A 24,830-nucleotide genomic window follows, 5' to 3' on the forward strand; every position below is an offset into this window, starting at 1 on the left:
CCAACAAGGCATTGACGTCAACAAGGAGCTGGCAGAGTTTTGGGCCAGCATTGTGGGGAGAGGACCGGTCAGCCCCTTTAGGGTCCCTGAAGGTGTGAAAATGACCTCTGAAAAGTATGTGGAGTTTCTGACTGACCACTTTCCTCCGTGGTATGAAAAGTACTGTGCTTTCCTTAACAAAATCATCTTCATGCATGACAATGGACCCTTTCATGCTGCAAGGAATACCTCTGCATCATTGGCTGCTATGGGCATAAAAGAAGATGAACTGACCTCAACCCTACTGAGAACCTTTGGAGAATCTTCAGGCAAAATATTTATTAGTTCACATCCAGTCAGCAGTTACGTTTAGGAGGTTTGTTCAATAACATTTAATATGTACTCTAATGGTTAGTGACTTGAAAATTAGGGCGACTGTCATTTGATTTGACCATTTAGAAAAATCATTGAAAAATAACAATTGCATAATAATTTGGAATGTTCTGTATTTGCAAAACCACAAACTCTGTTTGCAGTCTGGACATTTCACTACCAGAGGAACATTATTGACTGTGAAATACATCAGAGAATGCCACAAACTTTGCAGCTGGAAACCTACAGGACACCAGGCAACCATGGAACTGAATTCCAACACAGAAATTGTTAACCTTGAAGCCCCCAAACCTTCTACTTGTTCCTAAAAAAAAGGTGAGATGCAACATGATGGTAAACTTTTCCGTCCAACAATTTTAAAAAAGCAAACACATCACAATGTTGCAATTTATATCTTTCTCTTTTTTCCCATTCACATTTTCACATTTGATGATGATGATGATTTCTTGAACAGCTGAAAGAAAACAGATCGATCCAACTAGTTGGCATTAAAAATACATCAAGAAATAAACTAGTGAAATGTATTTATATATTTGTTTGTTTTTTGCTATCTTCATTTAATTGCGTCATGTAAATGTTACATCTATTCATTTTCAGAAGCCGCTGAATCCCTTTTGGGGTCACAGGGTTGCTGGAGCCTATCCCAGCTACTGTGTTGTAGGGCCACACAGAGTCACATACTCACGCACATTCATACAGAGGGACAATTTCAAATGACCAACTAAACTACAACCTACTGTGGGAGGAAGCTGAACAAAAGCCCCACGCATGTATGGAAAACATGCAAACTCCACACAGAAATGTCCCAGCCTGGATTTGAACCTTCTTGCTGGGAGATGAGAGCGGTAACCACCACACCACTATGGAGCCTGCAAATGTTAAAAAAACTGTAGATCAAATATTTACTGTCTTTATTTTATGCTTGGCTGTTTTCTATAGTGACGTGTTGCATCCCTTCAAATGCTGAGTTTTTCCTCTTTTTGATGTTGCTTCATTTAACCAGGAACTGAGCATGAACCCAGGAGTTAACTAGACAAGGCACATGACCAATGATATCATGAGTGCTCTCTAAGCAGGAGTCCACTTCTCTGCTGATGTTTCCCCAACAATCTTCCCACTGTCCTTAGAGAGGGATTCCTCTTTTTCCTCAGCTTATTCATCCCCCTCTTAACTCTCTCTTCCCAAAGCCTGCTAAGTCCTGTTGAAACCAGCCTGGCTTATGTAAGTTTAAGCATAGTTTCTTCTGTATTATCTCCCCTCAGCTTCCACTCCCTGCACAAACACATCCAGCCTGCCAGGCTTTGCAGGACGCATTAAACCTTAACAGAGAAGGCTCACAAATCTTCCACCATTAAATTGATGCTATTACCTGCTCGCAGCTCAAAAGGTCAGTCTCTGTCTTTGAAAACAAAGACCGACTGTTTGCCGGTCTCATTAGAGCCTACAGCTATTACTGAAAAAAGTAGTTTCCTGTAAGTACAATGCTTTGATCCGGGAGCTGCTTCACTGTAATTGAGGCTTCACTTTCTTCTCTTCTTTATTTTCTAAAGCAATCCCCTTTAAAGGGTACACGCTGAGCATTTCTCTGTTGTTTGAATTCCCTCCCAGGTCGTGACACCAGAGGTTGGAAAAACACAACTTTACAGAAACTTGTGGAAATATTGACTAGAGTATTAACATATTTAACCCTGAGATGCATTTTTGCAGCATCTATGATGTGATGGTGTCTGTTATTCTTGCACCTGAAACAAACAAATCAATTACAACTGCTCACATCAGCATTTGCCAAAAGCATTTAGCTAGAGCAGTCAGTGTTTCCTTGTACACTTCAAAGATTGGAAATTCCTGCATTCTTACTGGAAATGATTAAAGGTGACAGTTTTTAAAATAAAATATGCTTTAAATCCTTTGAACTTTGCTTCAAAGTGACTAAATCCCGCAAAAGCTTGAAACCGAACAGTTACGCTTCAAGATTCAAGAGTCAAGATCAACTTTATTAATCCCCGAAGGGAAATGTAGTTGTAGTAGCAGCACCGCGGAAATAAGATGGGGGATAAAAATAAACACAAGACACAAAATATACAGGGAAGAAAAGAAAATAACTAAACAGTCGAAAACTCTAGAACTCTCAAAAATCTTATGTACATCCAAGTCTGCCAGATGACTTCTGAAGTCTAATGGCTGATGACAGGAATGACTTCCTGTATCGTTCTCTAGCACAGCGGGGGTGTAGAAGTCTGCCGCTAAAAATGCTTCTCAGTTTGTCCAACTCCCTGAAAAGGGGATGGGAAGGAATGGATTTCCATTCTTTCTCTATGTTTTAGGGTGTATTCAGACTGGAAAAGTCTGTTGGTCCAGACCGAGTCTCCTATATTTGGTCCGGACCGAGTCCTGAACCTTGCATGGTGGTACAAAAAGATTATAGAATATTTTTGGAAATACACAATTTCTTGTCAATTTAGTGTCTAATAAAACACAAGACAGAGACTTTAGGCAAATCAAAATGTTAACTAATTGAATAAAACAATCAGAACTGAACATACATCAAACATAAAACATGTATATTAATAATGGCATATTATGACTGGGAAAAATTTAATAAAAATGTACGTATAACAGCACCGCAAAAAAAATAAAAATAAATAAATAAATGAATAAATAAATAAATAAAGGGAGTTATAAAATATCAAAGTTAGTGGTGAAAATATTAAACAAAAGCAACACTGTAATAAATATAAAAATAAAGACAACACAATACGGCTTAGGGCGGTCAACCTCTGATCAGAAAATTGCAGGTTCGACCTCCACCATGCCAGTGTCCATGGGCAAGACACTGAACCCCACATTGCCTCTGATGGTTATAGTACCAAAAATATTCTGCAGCGGAGCCGCTGTCAGTGTGTGAATGTGTGTGAATGGGACTGTGACTGTAGAGCGCTTTGAGCCAACTATGAAGGTAGTGAAGCGCTATACAAGTATACGCTATTTACCATCTATCCTGCCATTGGTGCAAATATGTGACTCTTTACTGACTCCTTTCTCCGATGAAGCAGGAAGGGGAGGGCAAGGTGTGAGCAGCAGTAAGAGAGAAGGTCAATAAAGAGAGAGGGAGGCGTTGTGTTTACACAGACAGACAGTGTTACCAGATTGTGCAGTTTCCAACTCAAATTGGGTGGGTATTTACTCAAATTGGGCTGTTTTTTGCCTACTCTGGCAACACTGCAGACAGATAGACCCTGGACAGTCTTTCGCAGGGCCCATGGAGCTGGAGCAATCGCGATCACTATGCGGCTCCATGAGGCGAGCTGGCAGCCAAACAGAGACCCGCTGCAGGATGGGGAGCCAGCCTGCAAGGGCCTCCTGAATTTTATGATATTTTTCCTATTTTCATCAAAGCAATAATAAAAAAAGTTCCCCTGATGTTATTCTTGTTTTTATTTTGACCCTCTTTGGTTAATGCGGGACAGAAAGCCTTTAAACCAGGTCAGAGAGAGAACTTACTAATAGTTGCTCTGTCTTTAAGTTTAATTTTAAATACGTGCGGCCAAGAACAAAATCCAGCCTTAGACACACTTAAAATATGTGCGGGCAACACAGCAATGTGCCATATTCTCTTGTAATGTCTTCTGTGACATCACAACGGCTCATTCATTCAAAAAGAGCGTCTTTGCGACAGTTTGATTGGCCTATTTAAACCTATTTAAAAAAAAGCAAATGGAGTCACAAAAAAGGGTAAAAAATCAGTGATGAAACCAAATCACACGTGCCGGGGATATCCCAAGGAAGTTTTGAATAGCAGCAATTATACAAAATTAGACACGCATGCCGCCAACCCGTGTCTACAAACACCACAAATGTTTCGTTGACCTCTGACCTTGGGAAGAGGCTGCTATCTTGAATAAAAAAAAAAAGCACCTTCAGAACCAGATACAAACAAAAATTCGTCCTAGGGATTTTTATCGATCGTCTCATAACTTCTTGGGCTTCAATCGCATGCTACTGTGGAAAAAATGTTGGAATTAGAAGTTGTATATTTTTAACGACGTGCACGTGGCGAATTTGCAACTGTTTCGGTCTTAGCTGGCTCGCACATTTTTTATCGTAATGTCATAAAAAATGAATATGCGATTCCCTGCCCCAAGCTGAACAAAACAATGTAACATATTAAATATCAATACAGGAATGTAGGCGTGGTACGCAAAAAAGTCTACCACCACACATGGAGTTTCGTTGACCTATGACCTCGAGAAGAGGCCGTCATCTTGAATTTTAAAAAAAAAAGCTCTCTGCGTGGTGAGCTTGCATGTTTTTCAATGGAATACTAAAATTGAATGCATGCATCCATGGCTGGAACTGAGTACCTAACTGAATATTGATATACATTGGACATTTAAGGAATGTGTGCGTGGTTAGCCAAAACCATTGTTGCTAAGGAAATTCCAAAATCTACTTTTCCGATTAGTCTGAAACTGACGTCGATCTGTTCGACATCCCCAGGTGACTAAAACATAAAATAGTTACTGTGGAGATAAAATCAACAGAAAAGCCGCCATTTTGAAAAAAGCGAATTTTCTAGCAACTTGTCACATGTAGCTCTTACAAGTACAATCATTTTAAGTGATGACCCGGGCGACAAGGGGGGGGTCGGAGCGTATAGGCGGAGAGGGCGGACGGTGGGTAGCGGTGGGCACATAGAGGTGAGCATCGAGGGCTGGTAGTGCCTGCGGGCCACACAACGCTGCTTGCGGCTTAAATTACATTTGTTCTCTTTCATATGAAAAATGCCACACGAGCATGTCCAAAAACTCAAAAAACGATTTCATCGGAGGGGGAGTTTAAATGAATCATAATTTATTTTCAAATTGAATACTAAATGCAAACATGAATTGCAATATCATTAAAAGTCAAACTGTGGGTCTTTTACTTTGTTGTTGACTTTTGCAGCTAGGCCAACTTTTCCTTTTGCCCACAGCTCTACTTTTGTACTGCAGCTCCACAAGGCCTCAGCTGACCCACCAGCCTTAACGACCTCTGAGGTGTATCTGAATGAATGCAGCTGTGCTGTCTGTAGCACACACGGCCTTCCATGTAAGCTGAAAAGCTCTGTCTAAGCAACATGTCTAAGAGAGAAGTAGATGCTGTTTGTGTGCAAAACAACGATGCATGGACACAGATGCACACATGCGTGCTCCATCTCGTATGCTGCAAATAAGGGAGACGGACAGGGGCGGACGCAGTTACCTTGACAACAGTAATTGTTCAGACCGAAGGAAGAAACAAACTGTGAGTGCTGTGCTTTCTCAGTGGGCTCTGCTGTTGGAGCCCTGTGATCAAATCAGTCATTCTTAGATAAAGTTTAAAGACACTCCAATGAATATCTTGTTTTTTGGTGTTTTTAGCATGTTTTTGTGGCATTTTTTTATTATGGAGGAAATATATTGAGAAAAATTGAGCTTAAACTTGCCTTTCTGAGTATTTTCTGCTATGAATTAGGAGCAGAAATGCTGTTCGAAAAACCATGTAGGTGAGATGTAAAAGCAAAAATTCTATTTTTTGCAAGTTTAATAAAACCAACTAATCATAACATAAAATGCAAACCCATCAAATACCTTTTTCTTCTATGCTCTAACAAACATGGCGTAACAAAGGTGAATTCAGAATCCACCTATGACACACTTCTTATACAGTAGGTCTAGTTTCAGCTGGGCTCTTCACACAATAGTGATGCAAAGTTAAAGCACCATTATCTGTCAAACACGTAGGTGTGTGAAATTTGTTCTCCGCATTTGACCCCTCCCCTGGGGCAGCGGTGAGCTGCAGACACAGCCGCGCTCGGGAACCATTTGGTGGATTAACCCCCCAATCCAAGCCCTTACTGCTAAGTGTCAAGCAGGGAGGCATTGGGTCCCATTGCTTTATAGACTCAAAACAATGAAAATGTATTTTATAAAACACACTTAATACCCTCAACCTTCCCTGAATCGCTGACCGACACTCAATCACTGATTACTGACGATATCATGGCGATCCCGTACCGCAGAAAAATGTCAACTGAATTGACTTCATTTGGTTGAAGCCGGAAGTGAACCATTTTCTATGGGTGACATCACAGTCAGTCCAGTTCTTACATAAAATCATTGGATGCAACATTTTTGTTGTTTAGCTTTTAAATCTTAAGTGTTTTTTCTATATATTGTGTTACTGTTGCCAAGCTGTGCTCCTGCATCTAGGCATCACTGTTACCATTTCGGAAAGACACTTTTTAAAAATACTTAATATGTTTTTGTGATTTTAACATATCGAGACCCTTAAATTGAATACAAATGTTTAAATACAAACGTAGTTTATAAATAATAAAGCTTACATTATAAACTGTGTTTTGGTTAATGTGTCTGTTCATTTTGAATTAACTCCACACATGAACCCATTTCCTTCTTTATTCTCTTTATCAACTCTCATTTCCTTCTTTTGTTTCAATGTTTTTCAAACATTCCTGCCTCTTGGTCTCCTTCTTCTCCTCTGTGATCCATGACATTATTTTCCCACATGCACCGCCTCTCAAATAAACCAGGAAGAGGTTTCCTTGCCCTTCTCTCTCCCATCATTTCCGCTCCTCTGGCCTCTTCTTCAGCGGCTGTCGCGAGCCTTTAAGGTTTTCTCCAAAAACAATGTGCTCCCATCAACAGGCGTGTCATCAACAGAGACGTGGACAAGGTGTGAAAAGGGAGATCTGTCAATTTTCTCTACGGTGATTGTTATATGTGGCCTTGGTGGATGCCGGTAAAGGGCAACAGGATAAACAGATTGTGTAATTACCAGACTAATTTGACACAAGCAAAGGTAGGCAGAGTGGCAGAAAGCCAGCGGGGTCTATTAAATTAACATTTCCTCTCCAGAATTTTTTTTTTTTTTTTTTGTCTGTTTGACTAGCATTTGACCTGACAGTGACCTAAATATTTTTCCGACACAGGCTGATGCTCCAGCAGTGAAAGAGACGACCAAGCTTCACACATTGTATGGAAAAAAAATCCATCTGACAACAATCAAACACTGTTTCTGTCAATGAAAACATGAATTTGGCTTTGGGTCAATGACATGTGGTCATGTGATGCTCATATTTTGCTGGGCGCCGCGTCCTTACAGAGCCGGATCTTTTTAGCTCTGTCCTTTGTTTTCCAGGCTTATGTGAGGAGGAGGGGGGTTGTTTATTGATATCAAAGGCAGGAACACGGAGTCCATCCAGCAAACAGGAGCAGAACATCAAATGAAGGCGTGCAAAGACATTACCAGCTGTAGTCCGGGTTAGAGATCTATATGAAGAAGGTTTACACACCTCTGCTGTCTGTGTTGCTCAATTACCACATTACCCAAACACTAGGTGGTAGTACATTCTACATAAACAAACTAAAAAAAAACATTTCTCAAGGTCTCTGTAATTAGTAGAGCTGCACGATATGAGGAAAACTTGCGATGTGCGATATTAATGATCAATGTTGTGATGACAGTATAACTTGCGATATATGAACAAATAGCTAAACAACCAAAAACAACATTTCCATTTGACTGCAACGGTTTTATTTAAATGAGAGTTAACCCTCGTCTAACTAGGAGGCCAACATCTAACATGAAAGAGTTCTATTCGATTGGTCAATAACGTGAAGGCGTCCATCTAATTGGTCAAATGCATAAAGGGATTTATTTTATTAGTTAAATACATCAAGCTGCCATATTGTTTTAGCACATTTAAGATAGCCATTTGTCGCTATTTGCGATATGCATATTGCAAAGCTCAATATCGCGATACAGTTAAATATGCAATTTATTGTTCAGGTCTCATAATTAGGCTTATAATTTAAGTAGCAGATGGTTACATTTTGCCAGGCCTCCACTGTAGCTGATGCACTGCTAACTGGAATTCCAAGATACTTGACCCACTCCAAAGAAAATAATGTTTTTGGTGTTTTTATCATGCTCTTATAGCCTGATTTCTGATGATGAAGGACATGTGTAGAAATTTAAGCTCATAATTGCATTTTTTGAAAATTTCTTCTTTTAAATCTTTGTGAATCAGGAGCACATAAAAATATGCAATTTGAAAAAAAGACTTTGACAATAGGACTTTAAATTTTTGCAAAGGCGCTGATGGACGGATTAACTGTCGAAGGTGAACCCAGCCTTTGCGCCAAAGCAGCTGGGCTAAACGCCATCAGTCTGAATGTCTACAGGACTAAAAAGGAGTCGTAGATTAATGAACAATAGGAAAGGTTCAGTTTTCCTGCTTGAGTGATGGTTCATAAATGTAAAGTCAAATTGTCCCATTAGCTGTCACGCATCTAGGTGTGTGAAATTTGTTAATCACATTTGACCACTCTCCTGGGAGAGTGGTGAGCTGCAGACACAGCCACACCCGGGAACCATTTGGTGGTTTAACCCCGCCCATTCCAACCACTTCATGCTGAATGTCAAGCAGGGAGGCATTGGGTCCCACTTTTAGTCTTTGGTATGACTCAGCCTGGATTTGAACTCACGACCTTCGAGTCACATGGCTAACACTCTACCACAAGGTCATTTGTGTTATTTTTAGGGGGTTTAAGCACAAAAAAAAGTATTTTGTTTAAATATGTATTTTATAAAAACAGTCTGGCTTAATTTACTTTATCTTTAAATATGCTGGAATATTTGAAGTGTCTTTGGGTTGAAATGATTGAGAAATGCGAGAGAAAGAAATTGGGATTTTTCTGGATTTGCAAGCTCCACGCCTTGAAATAGAGGAAAAGAACCTGGAAGTTTTTGTTCCACCAACAATCCATCCATCCATCCATCCATCCATCCATCCATCCATCCATCCATCCATCCATCCATCCATCCATCCATTTTCTGAACCCATTGAATCCCTTTATAGGTTGCTTGGGCCAATCCAACTAAACTTAAAAAAGTGGTTTTCGTGCTTTGAGCAGGTCAAACCACTTTACAGGTAAAAATAAGCGAACAGACTTAATAAATTGTAGCTACCAAACGTTAAATTGAAAACCAGCCGACTTATTTGACAGCACAATGAATATTGGCATGGCTGTAGTTACAAAATAAACTTTTACACCCTAAACAGGTCAGCAGTCTGTTGCAGGAACACATTCACACCCCAAAAAGCACACCTGGGGACAATTAATCACCGATCAACTTGAAGCATGTTTTTGGACTGTGGGAGGAAGCCGGAGCGCCCACAGGAAACCCACGCACGCATGTGGAGAACAAGTATGCTCCACACAGAAAGGGACCCAGCCGGGATTTGAACCAGTCATCCTGCTGTGAGGCAACAGCGCTCTATATCATATGTAGCCCTGCTGTGCATTTTTGTACTATGAAAAAAGAAACAGCACAAATCTATATCTCAACAGAGGCCCTACCTGCATAAGGGAGGGGTTGTGTGTTATTCTGCCTCCTGAACTGTCTCACAAACCAAAGATAGCCAAACCATGCTGTAACCTTTAATAAGTTCAGCTGAAAACTTTATCAATCTTTAGAAGACACATCATTGCCTGGAAATCATCCTTCACAAACTTAAACTTGAGCCAACTCAAAAAGTCTGGCTTCAGCATTCTGCCCTGAAATGACCTTTCTTTCCCTAAGAAAACCTTGTATGGCAGATGAGTCAATAAGCATTTTCAAATAAAAAAAACTAAAAAAAAAGGTCTTTGCTGCAATCTCAAGTTGCATAAGCAGGGATCCCCCTACAGCCTCCCTCTCACATAAAAAGCACATTTACTTTCCTCCCAAACAAATGATGCAGAACCAGCTGCAGACCCAGCTGTTTCCCGTCTGGTTCTGGACTCCAGCATTACAGCTGCCGGTCATGAAGGTAATTGGCTGCTGTCATTTCTCCCCTCATACAGGCTCCCAAATACAAACAGCCTAACAGATGCTCCCACTGATGATTTATGCCCCCTGCTTCCTCTTATGTAATACAAAGTGTGCTTGCCGATTAGCTGTTATTTAACACACAGAGCTGTACTGGAGCAGCTGTGAGGAGGAGGAGGGGAGCAGTCTAACGGAGGAGAGGAAGGAAAACAGGGAGCAGCAGAACCAGCCTCCTGCACCGTGAATTGCCTCCTGCAGCCGCTCCGCGGCGGCTGCGCAACAGTTGTCCGCGCATCCGGTCAGACTCTGTAGCCGCGCCTGCTTCCAGGGAGCGGCTGCTTCTGCGCGCACTTTGAGCCAACTTTCTGGGAGATCTGGCCTACCTGAAATGCCGGCGCCGACCACGATGACGTCGTAGGTGTTGCTGGAGGAAGTCATGGTGCTCGGAGATCCGTCAGACAGTGTCCGCTCGCCGCTGAAGGCAGGGCGCACGCAGGAGCGCATCTGCGTTAAAGGCGCCGGGCGGGCGCACGGGCAGACCCACCCCCGCCCCAGGCTCCGCCCACTCATAGTGAAGCGGCGTGGCTCTGTAGATTTGAAGGATTATGCAGCAGAGATTAATTTCACCTGAAACCCTGCTTGTCACCACGTCCCCGTAGTAAAGATAACATTGTCATCTTATCAGAGGCAGATTTCATGAACTCTTGCCTTCCTGTTCCAAAGAATCAGTCTAACTCTCACTAGTCTAAATTCATTTTTTTTTTGCAGTTTTTTTCCCCCAATCACAATTTCAATTTTGTCAAATCGCTATCTATTTCCCCCTCTGATAATTATGATTTTTAGTTGTCATTGCAGAGAACGCAGAGCATGTCTGGCACATGGAAAATCCAGGTTTGATTCCTAGGGGAGGGATGAGCTTCAACCCTTAGTGCTACTGCCTAACCATGTAGCAACAAGGGGACCCAAATCTGGGCCTCCCTGTGCCGGTCCCCAGCCCTGGTAAAATACAGAATTGTCTCAGGAAGGACATCTCTCTTATAAATATATATATAAATTTTTTTGCCAAACCACATGTGTGAATCAGTTAAAGCTGATTTGTTGTGGCAGCCCCAAAAGGGAAATGCCGAAAGGTAACAAACAACTAATTATTATACTTTTAGCTTACTATAGATATATTGCTATATAGTTTTTTAGTTAGGCATTAGGAAGGGAATTTGGACACAACCATAGTTTCCACAGCAGCAGTTCATTAGAAATTTAAATCTTACCTGTGGGCCAGTGGTGCGGAACATCCTCACCCCCTTTCCCCTGCCCATTGCTAATAGCTCTCTTTTTACATGTTCTCCCGCTAGCTTACAGCCCCAACATTAGCGGTGCAACAAAAGTGGCGAGCAATATTGGAGATGTCCAGTCGCACAGCTTTGATCCAAATTCCAGCTCAGACGAGGAAAACAAAAACGTACTTGGATCCATAAATGGTTGCATCAGATCGGAGGGGAGCAGGGAGTCTGTGGCCTGCTGTTTATAGTTTATACATTAAAAATAAAACTTTTTTTCTTCTGCTCCTGAATCACAATGATTTGAATAAAGAAATACTCAGAAATGCAGGAGCTAAATTGTCTTATATATGTCCTCCAAAAATGCTACAAGAACCTGTTAAAAGCACCAAAAACAACATTGTCATCAATGAATCTTCAACCTCTTTGATAAACATCAACATGTAGAATAAACACCTACAAATATCCAATCACGTTATAGGTTCTTCCAAATTTCTTGTACTGGGTTTTTTTTATTGGTGGAGGGAATTTCTCCTGTTTGCATCTGATGTAGAATCTTTGATGGTCTGGATGCTGAACACCGACTGATCTAGACCTTCGTCACTTGAAAGTTTTACACCAGATGAATTTTTTTTAACTGATACAAGTATTAAGAGTGTTGTTTCGTCTGACTTAATAATGAAACATGCTCTACTGGGGCGGGGCCCTGCTTTGGGCCCTACCGGCGCGGCGGGGGACTGCTCTCCTGGTTGGGCTGGAGCTTGCACTCTCTGTCCCCTGGTGCCTCCCCGTTCTCTGGCTTTGGTGGCCCCCGTGGCGGTCCTGCTGGCCCTGGCCTGGGTGGCGGATGTGATTGCCCGGCGGGCGGTTGTTCTCTATCTGCTGCCGTGCGGGTGTTGCAGGGGGGTATTGTGTGTTGTGTACATGTTGGCATGTTTTGTATGTGGGCATTTTTGGAACCCACAGGTATGTTTGTGGCATTTCGGTGTGCGTGTGGACAGGCCCCGCCCCCTTTTGGATTACTTTTAAACCTGACTGTAATGATTATAAACATCCAGCAACTTGTTGTCTTATGCTGCTTCACGGTTCTACTCCCCCACCCTATTTAATCCCCCTCCTAACCCCCAGACATCCATCTCTCCTCTTCCCTTCTTTTCTTTTCCGTCCGGTCCAACAACAGACTGTCACAGATATAAGTAAGATAAATAAAGTTTAGCCTAAATTACAAAAGAGGTTCTTTTAAATATACACCTAGTGAGGCAAATGTTTCATAACCCTCATTGTAACAGTAAAAGATGTTGAACACAAGAGGCTTTCAGCTCTCATCTGTCTGCTCAGCTGTTGGACAGACAAGTTAAAAAAATAAATAAATTAAAACAAAAATTGCTCACTATTATTGCTGGAAAGTAAAAAATTGGGTGATGTGTCTACTGTACCTCTATGTAATCACAATACAACCAAAATCAAAATAACACTAATGTTTCTTAATCTGTACTGTGGGTTACAACTTTCTTTTTATTTGTGGCACTGAGAGTAAATTTCTGACATTTTTAGTTGTTTTCTTTGTGCAGTTTTTTGTGAACTAGGGATTTAAGATATACATCACTCAAAACATAGAATCCACTTTCCACCAGTAGAACATTTACATTTATATCTACTATGTTGCTTCTATAGCTGCCAATTTTTTAATGTGTTTTTGTCTCATTTATTGAGCAGTCAGTGAGTTCAAATGAAAAAATAAAATGCTGACATGATGGACCAGAACTGAGCTTTAACAGTTTAAATTATATGTAAATATACACACAGTCTGGTTATTGTCCTAAATGCAGTGTTCTGTCATTTTAATGCACTTAAGTTCACAGTGCAACGTCGCAATTATTGTAGAAAAGGTTATTTTTCGGAAAAGCAAACAGGGTAAATTCAATGAATCTTCATGAAGCGACAGAAGAGAGTGTTTAATCAGAAGAAACTTGTAGAATCAAGTGTCTGACTTCAACTCTGTCAGAGAGGAGCAGCCAGGAAGCAGAAACTGTGTAAACACCAGAACCCTCTGGTGTAAATACATCGAAGACACTAAAGGAAAGAAACAGGAATACAGAAAACGGTGTGGAGTTATAGCAGACAGACAAACAATACTGAAGAGAAGAATGTATGTGAAAAAAAACAAGCTTCGGGTTTGTGTGACTGAAGGAGAAGAAACAGCTGTACATGCTTCAAGAAGCATGAAAAAACGATTTTATTTCAATTTAAGGAATTCTTTAAGTGAGAAGGAGAAAAATATGAGATTTTGTTGGTTAGCAAACCACTGCGCCAAAGCGCAGCAATACACTCTTGGTTTCAGAGCAGAAACCGTGATGCCAAACAGTTTTTCGTTCCAGTGTCTATTAAAATTGTGTGTGATCTTACACTGTCCCATGTCCCAGTACTGTGGGTGGTGGAAATACACCTATATGGCTGGATGCAGACCAACCTTCGTCAGTGTTGTCCAAAGCTGAAAGGGAAGTTTGGAGAGACACACGGAGAAGACTGAAGCATTTTTATGAAGTTCTTGATGGACTGTAGGCTGTATTGATCCCTGTAACAATAATACATTTCCACAGGTCAAAGGCCAACACCTGAGAGGGAAATGTAGTTTATGAAGGGAGAGTGGTGGAAGGATGAAATATCTCAGCCTGTTTTTACAGGTCGCATAAATTGTAAAAAAGAGATGCATTGAGTACTCCAGCTTCCTCCCACAGTCCAAGAACATGTTTCATAGGTTCACTGATGATTTTCCTGCCCCATGTGCCATATGTTAAGTGAGGATCCTGCCTCCTTTAGTGAAGATAGCGGTAGATGTGGTAAGTGTAGTCTTGTGTTAGACTTGGAGGCCAGGCTTGAGCAGTTAGGAGTGCGACTCCGCAGAGTGGAAGGTAAGCCGGCTAGCCAGGTTGTTACTCGTAGCGCGGGGTGCGCTGCCAGGACTAATCTAGTTAGCACCCCAGCGCCTTCCCAGCAGCCCAGAAGCACACTGGGAGGGTTTGAACCGGTTTGGAGGAAACGCAAAAACTTAGAACACCCGAGACTCCACGTTAGTAATAGGCTCTCCCCCCTCAGCGACACACTCACTGAACCCTCAACTCTGGTTAGCGGTTCTTCTGTAGTTAGAAACGTAGAGCTCCCAGCGGCAACAGTCAGGCGTTATCTGTGGGCCAGAGTTGGTTACATCAAGGGAAACCTTAGGATATTAGCTCAGAGTAAGTCCAGGTTCCGTCGAGTCGTGATTCACGCAGGCGGTAATGATACCCGACGGAGACAATCATAGGTTCTTAAGTAAAACGTAGCTTTGGTGTGTAAACCTGCTAAGTCGATGTCAGACACTGTCATTTTCTCTGGTCCCCTGTCGAACTTAGTGATGAAATGTACAGCTGCTTTTCATCACTTAACCGCTGGCTTTCTAGATGGTGCCCAGAAAACAGCGTTGGTTTTGTTGACAATTGGGGCACGTTTTGGGGGAAGCCCGGTCTCATGCGGAGAGATGGCGTCCATCCTACTCTGGACGGTGCCGCTCTTCTTTTGTAGGAACATTTCTGTTAGGCTTCGTCGTGCAACCTAACAACCAAGAGACGAGACCCGGGTGCAGAGCAGAAGTGTAAAACTCTCCTCTGGGCCTCCCTTAGTGCTGGTGCAAAACCCATGCAGGGAAAGTCAAGCAGGACCTAGCTTTAGCTTCTGTGCTGAAAGGCAAGTGAAAGGAGTGAGGCACAGAAACCTTACAGTGACAGACAGCGGTACCCACAATCAGAATTATGTCATTAAATGTGGTTTATTGAACATTCGATCCATTCGCTCTAAGTCCCTCTTAGTCAATGAGTTAATTAATTAATTATCAGTAATTAACTGATAACAAACTTAGTCTACTAGCTTTAACAGTAACTTGGCTCCAACAGGATGACAGGGAAAAGAGGTGGTTTGGCAGTAATATCCCAGTCTGGCTTACTTCTCAGCCCTAAAGTCAAACATGTATTTAACTCCTTTGAAAGCATTTTATTGTCTATAAATCACCCAAACAGGAAGACTCAAAAACCTGTTTTATTCATAATTATTTATCGCCCCCCCCCTGTCCGTATTCAGAATTTTTTACTGAATTTTCAGACTTCCTATCGACTATTGTTTTAACAGAACACTTCGCTCGCAAAATGCAGGACTGCTTGTGGTTCCTAGAATTTATAAAAGCACAGTTGGAGGTAGAGCTTTTAGTCATCAAGCCCCTGTCTAATGGAATAAGCTCCCAGCTCATGTAAGAGAGGCTGACACAATTTCTACATTCAAACTTAGACTTAAAACATTCCTCTTTGGACAGGCTTATTGCCAGACTAGCTAGTGTTCAGAGAATATTTAATTTACTGGTAATTTTTTTAAAGTAAACTTAACAATAATAATAAAGTCACTGGGCTGCTAGAAGTTTGAAGCTGGGGAAACTATGGTGCACTGGGGTTCTGTCCTCTATTCTCATCTACTTCTACTCTCCTTCTCTCCTCTATTCTTGATCATTTATTTATCCTTTAGTTCTCCGACCTTCTGTTTGGTGCAGTGCGATTCATGTACTGGCTTATCTGTGCTCCTGTACCTGACCGTGTACCTCGTCTCTGGCTTGCCTCTGCTCCTGCACCTACACCTGGCTGTGGATCCTGTCTCCGGCTCGACTCGCGCCCCCAGCCGTCCCCCAACTTCAACTTGATGAAGATCTTTTGCTTGACTTTAAATACGTAGTTGTAGAGTTAGAGAAGCTAATTCTTCTCTATGAATTCAGCCTGTCCGTCCCTGGGGAGGATCCCTCCTTCATGTGGGCACCCCTGAGGTTTTTTTAGGAGTTTTCTCCAAATTGAATTCTATGTATTTATTATCCTTTTTGATTATATGTTTAACTTACAAGACTCACGAAGCCCACTAAGATGACTGTTGTTGTGAATTTGGGCTATATAAATAAAATGTCCTTGATTTGAATTGAATTCTAAATTGTCCTTAGGTTTAAATGTGAGGGTGTGGCCCTGCTACTGACCTGTCAAGGCTGGATGGTTCATTGACTGTCAATGAGAATTAAATCGGTTAGTTCAAAAGGGGCCCAAGTCCAAGAGGTTTGTTGGACTTGGTTTTTAATAATTTTAATTGCATAGCTTAAAGGGAGGCTACACCAAATGATTAATACTTTTCCCAGATTAAGCACCAGTTCATAGCTTACAAATGCTATAATATGAAGCACCGGACTTTTATAATTTCTTGATCATCCTAATTTATTTTAATGATATTTTTTCTTTATCGCAAGTTGTTCAAGTTTATAAACTGACCAATCAGATGCCTCAGTAAAAGCATGTGGTCTTACATAGAACGTTTGATTAGCAGATTTCATGTAACACACTTACAGCGGAAGGGGTGTGGTTTTCCAACAAGTCCAGTCTGAGAGTGGTTACCATAGAAATGTTTACCCAGACTGATTTGGACCAATCACTGCTTACTGATGTCCTCTGGCTCCAACATGGTGGCGTCTGTATCGCAACAAATGGAAACTGAAATGACTTCATTTGGTTGGAGCTGGAAGTGAACCATTTTCTATGGATGACCTCGCAATTGCTTGGTCCAGTTCTCGGATACAGTGAATAGATGTAGCCCAACAGTAGCTGGGATAGGCTCCAGCAGCCCTTGACCCTGAAAGGCATTCAGCTGGTTTAAAAAATTGATGGATGAATGGATGGGTGGAGATGCAATGTTTTTGTAGCAAGAATAAAAAGTATTCTTGACTGATAATTAACCTATTATAGAGCCACTAATTTAAATATGCCTAATGTAACTGTTGAAGGTGGGTCTTAGTACCTGTCAGAGCCAACCATTGGGGGGTTTTTCAGAAACATAAAGCAATGTAAAAACATAAACTGAATACATGATTTGAAAGCAAACAGAAAACAACAAGGTGCAAAAGGGCTGTTCTGGGAATTAGCTGTCTAGACCTATTAAGAGAATATCTGGCTCAAAAATCATTGCTCAAAAGGATGCAGGTGGATGGACTGGTGAGTCCAAACCTGCAATGAGGACTGTTAATCTGTTCAGGATGTCTTCTGCCCTGATCAGAGCTCCAGGATTAAACAGGAATAGGAGATGCAGGAACGAGTTAAAGGGGTTAATGAAAACACAGCAACAATCTGACCAGAAAGATTCTCTTTTTTCCACAGCACCTTCAGTGATCAAGTGATTTGATTTAAAATAGCCCACGGAGATGAGAACTAAACAATCTGGTGACTATTTATAGCTCTCCTCTCCTGACACAGTAACCTACATCTATAGCTCTCAGGCTGTGGACTCACAGGCTTGCACTCACACATGCGTTTCCTTTCTTCTTTCATTGTGCAGTTTTTGTTTCCCTCTTGTGGCTGTTTGCAGATTCTCAGATTAATACATTAACTGTTGTGGGGTTTTAGGCGTCACTATGGCAACAACTTTTTCATTTCTGTTCATAAATTCATTACAACCTATCCCTCTGGTGCTCATGTGAGGTCAGCTTCAGGATTTATTCCTCACTTGATTGAAAAGAAAGCCTTATTTTAGTGATTGGAATCTGATTGATTCTTTTATCATTGATTTGCCTTTTTTTCTGTCATTTTCTTATTTTATTTTCTTATTTGTGCACAGTTTGTGAGGATATTTCTTGGTATTCTGTTCTGAGTTGTCCTCCTGTCACAGTCACAGCAGGTTCAGGTTGATCATCCACACCCATTTTCATTTCTGTTAATGACCCTCAATGTTTATCAGTGTCTGCTTCTCAGTTCTTAATTGTCAGGGCATCTCCTTTGTCCCCTTTTTGTCTCTTCATTGTTTTTTCATGATTCACTTTATTAAATGTTTAGGTTTTTGACACATCCTGTCTTCTGTTTATTGGCTCCTACACCACTAGATCCTGAGAGTACCTGACAATGAAGAACTGATTACACTAAACCAAATCATTCTCAAATGTAATTTAAAAATGGGTAATAGTTGAAAAATATTAAATTAGCCTTATGGTATGGCATCCCCTCTGGGTTAACCTGACCATGACTGTAGTTAATCCTAATCCTCATTTATGGAATAAACTGCTAAAGCCCATGCTAGCATATCCTCATCCCCTCAGTGGCACTGTGGACAAGACCGTGGAAGAAAAGGCAATCCCCACACAGACCTGTTGGAGCATAAATCCACATTGTAACCTGATAAACCATCATAAATGACGATTTATCGTATTTCGGGCAGATACTCGCTGCAGTGTTTTACAGGTAAATACCCTAGGGCGGTTCAGTCAATTAACTCACCTGCTCAGCGTCCTATTTAAGCCCAGGTGCGCAGTCGTTCATTCTCTTTCTTACCTTCAGCGCTCATTCTTCGCCCCACCCTCCTCCCCGGCTTCCACCTGTGGGCTCCGTAAAGGGGGGGTTTTGTTACCCGAAAGTGTTATGGAAATTTCTCATGGAATTGAACGGAGCCTTATGCCAAACGAAAATATGTGAATGCCAACTAAAAGAATGTGGAAAATGTCAAATAAATATTTCTTACTGCAAGAGTTGTCTGACTGAAATGCTGTTTTATCACAATGTTGCAATTTTGGGTTTGTGGGAAGATTTTCAGCATCAGGTTTTATGATGTTGTTGTAGTTAAAACATGACTGTAGCAATGAGTAGACTCAGATTGAAAAGCTTTGATGCAGATAAAGCTGACTGCCTTTAAAGACTTAATTACAGTGTAAAACATAGAAATAGCTGGCCATGGTTTCCCTTTGATATTGTTTCTAAGAAGCTTTCCCAATACTTAAAGGATCCAGATTTTATTCATTCTTGCAGTTAGCCCAGTTTAGGAGTTCAGGTTTGCTGTTAAAAAACTCCTCGCCTTGTTTTATTTCTCCTCAAATTAAGCTGCATTGGATTTTTTAGCCTTTTTCCCCTGTAGCCCTATTTTCCACAAACCTCCAAAATGATTGCTCTTAATCCCCCCTTTGCATTGTTTTGGAGGCTGTCAATTCAATTCAATTTCAATTCAATTTTATTTGTATAGCCCAAAATCACAACAACAGTCGTCTCGATGGGCTTCGAAGTAAAACATGAAATCAAAAGGATCACGAATACAAAGAGTTCAATAGAAAAATACTAAAATGAACTAACAAACTGACTAAGCTATACTGGCATCCCTGCCCTTAGACCCCCCTTCGCGGTAAGGAAAAACTCCCAAAAAAACCGGATTCCGGAAAAAACGAAGAAACCTCAGGGGTGCCCACATGAAGGAGGGATCCTCCCCCAGGACGGACAGGCGATTTACCAGAACTCTTAGAGAAGAATTAACTTATCTAAATCTACAACTACATATATAAAAGTCCAGCAGACGAGCTTCATCCAGCCGTGGTTGTGGGGACAGTCAAAGGCGCGAGTCGAGCCGGAGGCAGGAACCACAGCCAGGTGTAGGAGCAGGAGCAGAGACGAGGTACTCGGTCAGGCACAGAGCAGAGACGAGCCAGAGATGAGCCGGAGGCAGGAACCACAGCCAGGTGTAGGAGCAGGAGCAGAGACGAGGTACTCGGTCAGGTACAGAGCAGAGACGAGCCAGAGATGAGCCAGAGTCAGGATCCACAGCCAGGTGTAGGAGCGGGAGCAGAGACGAGGTAAACGGTCAGGAACTGGAGCACGGATGAAACAACTGGAGTCTGGAAGCACTCCCACTCCCCAGGAGGGGAGAGGAAAAGAGGGACAATACATGAATCGCACTGCACCAAACAGAGGCATGGAGAACTAAATGATAAATTATGATCAAGAATAGAGGAGAGGAAGGGTAGAAGTAAAAAAGGAAAGAGGACAGAACCCCAGTGCACCATAGTTACCCCAGCTTCAACTTCTAGCAGCCTTTTAAAAGAAATAGTTATTATTAAGTTTAATTTAAACAAACTAACATTAAGTTAAATAATCTCTTAATACTAACTAGTCTGACAATAAGCCTGTCCAAATAGGAATGTTTTCAGTCTAGCTTTGAATGTAGAAACTGAGTCGGCCTCTCTTACATGAGCTGGGAGTTTATTCCATAAGACAGGGGCTTGGTGGCTAAACGCTCTACCTCCAACTGTACTTTTACTAATTCTAGGAACCACAAGCAGTCCTGCATTTTGCGACTGCTTGCTTGTGTCTAGTGCTTCACAAAAGCACTAGAAGAGGGGTCTGTAACCTGAGGTTCTGGAGCCACTTCTGACCCTTTTATTCTTTCATTGAGGCTCTTTAGCTTTGAAGAAAAATGCTAACAATTTAATTTAATATAAGTTTTGTCATTTATTTTTAGATTTCTAAACTGCAGTGAGGAGGAGTAAAAACTTTTTTTAACCACCGCTGATGTACTAAATCAAGAGGCATTGAGAGCTTTCCCTTTCCTCCAAAATGCTCAGGTCAAATAACTGAGGAAAATGATGGTAAGAGGTCTAGTTGCTATTCCGAAACAAAGTTCTACTGTATCAGGATCTTATTTAAAGCAAGATGTATTTTATTTTGAAAGGAACTTGTATGTGCTGTCAAAAGTATTACATAGAAATATAACTGTTATAATTCTTTTCTTGTAAAGATTTAGAAGTTCCGTATTATAAAGATTGGCTTAATGGCCCCAACAACATAATGTTTCTAAACAGCACAAAAAAATGGATTTCTGTATGAATAAAATGGGTGTAATAATTGATTTTGTACAAACAAGTAAACAAGAATGAATGGGAAATCCATTCACATTTTAATTTCCTAAAGTTCAGCCCACTGCAACACACCGATGCAGAGAGCAGAAACCGACACACTAAATAGAGCACAAACAAGTTAGCCTAAAGTGCAGACAGCTGTGTGCCACAGGAGGGGGGTGGAGCCCTCCAGGAGAACCCACAGCAAACCTGCACACAAGACACAGCAGGTAAAAAAAAACAGAACTGTTGATTGTGGCAATTTGAGCTTTTGGTAATTTCATTTAGCCTGCAGAAAACAGCTAACAGAAACAAGCAGAAAAATCCACACGGCCAAAGCAGCTGGAAGACTGAAGGAGCTCAATCCTCAAGGAGAGCTACTTTTTTGATAGGACCCCCCCCCCCCCCCCCCCCCCCCGACACACACACACACACACAAACACAATGCTAGGATTACCCATTTTACAGTGCAATTTACTTGGTTAAAAAAAATTGATGACCATTGTAAGAAACATTTCCATTGGTTTGGGTACTTTGTCTTTGCTGTGCCTTTGTTCAGCTCTTTCACTCTGAAGGATAATGCTCTCACACATGTTTACAGTTTTTGTGGTTGGTTTTGTTTGTGCATTTACCCCAAAGGGTAGTTTCTCATTGGGCTAAAGCACCTCAAACTATAAAAACTAATTAAATGTATGCATGAAAAAGTTGACAAACGACACAGGAGACAGTGGTGGAGCTCCAGCAGGTCTTTAGGCAAACTATCACTGAAAGCTTTGTCTGACACAGATTCAACATGATTTTAAGCTGATTTAAATGTATAAAACAAACAAACTGTAACGTTAACGTATTTAAGGTATTTCCCAATTGCTAAAACACATTTTCTGAAACATTAGACCAATTTAAAACAAACACCAAACACAATTTTCAAGATATAATCTAAATATAAGCTAAATACTTAAAGCAGAGCTTTCAGCTGCTCTGCCCCCCGGCTGTGGAACTCACTACCTCCTGATCTCAGAAATATTGGCTCTCTCCCACAATTCACCAAGAAATTAAAAACTCCTTTTCCAACTTGCCCATTACCCTCCATAACTTGTTATACCTGGCCTATTTTAACTGTTTATTTTATAGTACATTTTATTACTTTTATTTTTATTTTCATTTTTATGAACAGCAACCTTGGGTTCCTAGAAAGGCGCCTAACAAATAAAAATTATTATTATTATTTATTATTATTAACCCTACAGTCAAAAGTTCACTTTGAGGCAACGATGACTACTCTGTCGTCAGAACTAACAAATACACACAGCAAACACATCACACTACACAACAAAACACTAGACACTGTTCACAAAATGATATAAAGCTCACCCCACCCCCCAAAAAGAGAAAACAGTATTCAGGATTTCTTTTTTTTAATTTTTACTGTAAGTCCAGGGTCGCACTTCACCATCTTATCTCTGTGCAGGTCAGACCAAATGATAAAATGGTAAATGGCACATACTCATATAGCACTTTTCTACCTTCTTTGAAGTCCCAAAGCACTTTACAGTCACAGTCCCATTCACACACACAGTCACACACTGGTGGGGGCTCCGCTGCCGAACACTGGCGCCAACCTTCCACCAGAGGCAAGGAGGGGTTCAGTGTCTTGCCCAAGGACACTTCGACACATGGGCGGGCAAGGTGGGAGTCAACCCCGCAATCTTACGATTGGAGGTCGACCGCCCTACCACTGCACCACGGCCGCCCAGAATGGAGGACTTCATGCACATCACAGCCACACAACAGGAACAAACGGTCTTGTGTGCCTGCTCTGGCCTTCACAAACACAACTGAAATGTCAGGACGAGCTGTGTCCGTGGCCTGAAACAGGTTTTCTCGAGTGTATGGTTGTCTCTCGTAAACCTTCCAATACCAAGTAGAGAACATTTTTCAATTGGGTCAAGGAATGGAGAACAAGGTGGAAGAAAACGAATACAAATTGGGGATTTGTGTTGAACTTTGAACTTTGTGTTGTCTGATGAGCAAACTTTTGTAGAAACTGACATTGTGCCATAACAAAGTCTTCCCCGTCATTTTCTCATTGACTGTCCATATAAATGATGATGATTAATAACTTGGATCTGCTGAGCTGAGGGTTGACCCTTTGACCCGATTCCCTCATGCTCATTCCATAAACAGACAAATGGTCAATAACTATGGCCTGGATCTTTGCAGAAACTCTTGTCCTTTGTCTAGGCCCAGGTCTCGGTGCAGGTTCAGGTCTTGGTGCGGGTCTTGCTCTGTTATTCATATTTGAAAAGGTGCTCAGTTGTTTTAGAACTGTTCATATATTCACTGCAGTTGATTTGCAAGAAATGCCTTCAGTTTTGATCAGTAGTGTGTTGATGGTGACTGCTGTGTTGGAACAGAGTTTGAGTTTTGCCTCTTTGTGTTATCTTTTTGCATCTTGTGTTGTGAATGCCAACTGTGTTTTGAAAGCAAGAATGCGTCATGTGTTCTGCCAAGTGTAAATTAGAGTTTTGCAAATTGTGAGTTAACTATTGATTCAGGTTTAGACCAATGACTGATGTTTTTGAGAAGAGTTAAAAAAATTGATCGACTGGTTTGGAAAAAGCACTTGATGTTTTAACATTTGGGTAAAACTGTAATGCTTTCTTGTGCGGTCACACATGCACACACATTTTTCATTGCATAGTGCATCAGTCCACCACAGGTGCAGGTCGTGTGACTGACCAGCAGGGGGCAGCAGTAGTTAGGAGAAGTTCTGCCCAAGTTCCTAAAAATAAAAACTTAAATAAACTTTCTATCCATCTTCAGATCCTGCTGAATTTGTTTTGGGGTCACGGAGTTGCTGAAGCCAACCCAGCTACTGTTGGGTGAAGGCGGGAAACACCCTGAACAGGTCACCAGTCTGTTACAGGGCCACACACTCAGGAGCACACCTAGAGACAATTCAGAGACATCAATGAACCTATGTATGAGAAGAACATGCAAATCCCACACAGAAAGGTTCCAACAGGGATTTGAATCAGAACCATCTGGCTGTGAGATGAGTGTGCTAACCACTGCACCACTGCACAGCCCAGAATAAACTTTCATTCATTCAAATTAAGAGTTATTTTTTAAACTCTTGTCATGCAGTCAAAATGGCATTTTATGCTGTTTTTCCTCAATCATTATAAAGTTAAAAAAAGCTCTGTAAACTAGACATTAATGATGGCCAGATCATTGACTGTACATGAGAACTGGACTGAGTGAGTGTGACATCACCAAAAGAAAATGGTTTACTTCAAGCTCCAAACAAATGAAGTCGATTTAGTCATCATTTTTCCACTGCACAGACGAGCCAGACAATGGCATTCACTCTGTCCAATTAGGAGTGAGCTTTTTGGAAGTCCACTCCTCTACCTCTGAAAGTGGGTTCTGGGAAATCTGTCAATCAAAGATTTCGATTGGACATGGGGTGAGTAGGCACTACATGCTTTTGTTGAGACGTGATTGTTCAGTATATAAACTTGAATAACTTGTGATACAGAAAGAATGTCACGATTCTTAAAAACAAAATTGTATCAGATCAAGAATGGTTATTCTGACCAATAGAATGACTGAGGAATAGCTGTTTTTTT

General features: G+C 41.3%; 1 protein-coding gene and 1 pseudogene across 1 annotated transcript in view; one reads left to right on the plus strand and one right to left on the minus strand.

Annotated features, from left to right (window-relative positions):
• The window catches only part of mao (monoamine oxidase), a 35,005-nt gene extending 24,235 nt beyond the window's left edge, over nucleotides 1–10,770 (minus strand). Inside the window, exon 1 of the mRNA XM_023950509.2 lies at nucleotides 10,611–10,770. Coding sequence (XP_023806277.1) covers nucleotides 10,611–10,731 — 121 coding nt within the window. The 5' untranslated portion in view covers nucleotides 10,732–10,770. The remainder of the gene's footprint in view (nucleotides 1–10,610) is intronic.
• A 2,780-nt stretch (nucleotides 10,771–13,550) lies between these two features.
• Nucleotides 13,551–15,700, plus strand: LOC144988834 (uncharacterized; annotated as a pseudogene).
• The last annotated feature ends 9,130 nt before the right edge of the window (nucleotides 15,701–24,830 follow it).

Source organism: Oryzias latipes, chromosome 21 (genome assembly GCF_053564925.1).
Source record: "Oryzias latipes strain Hd-rR chromosome 21, Olatipes_Hd-rR_3.1".
NCBI classification, from domain to species: Eukaryota; Metazoa; Chordata; class Actinopteri; order Beloniformes; family Adrianichthyidae; genus Oryzias; species Oryzias latipes.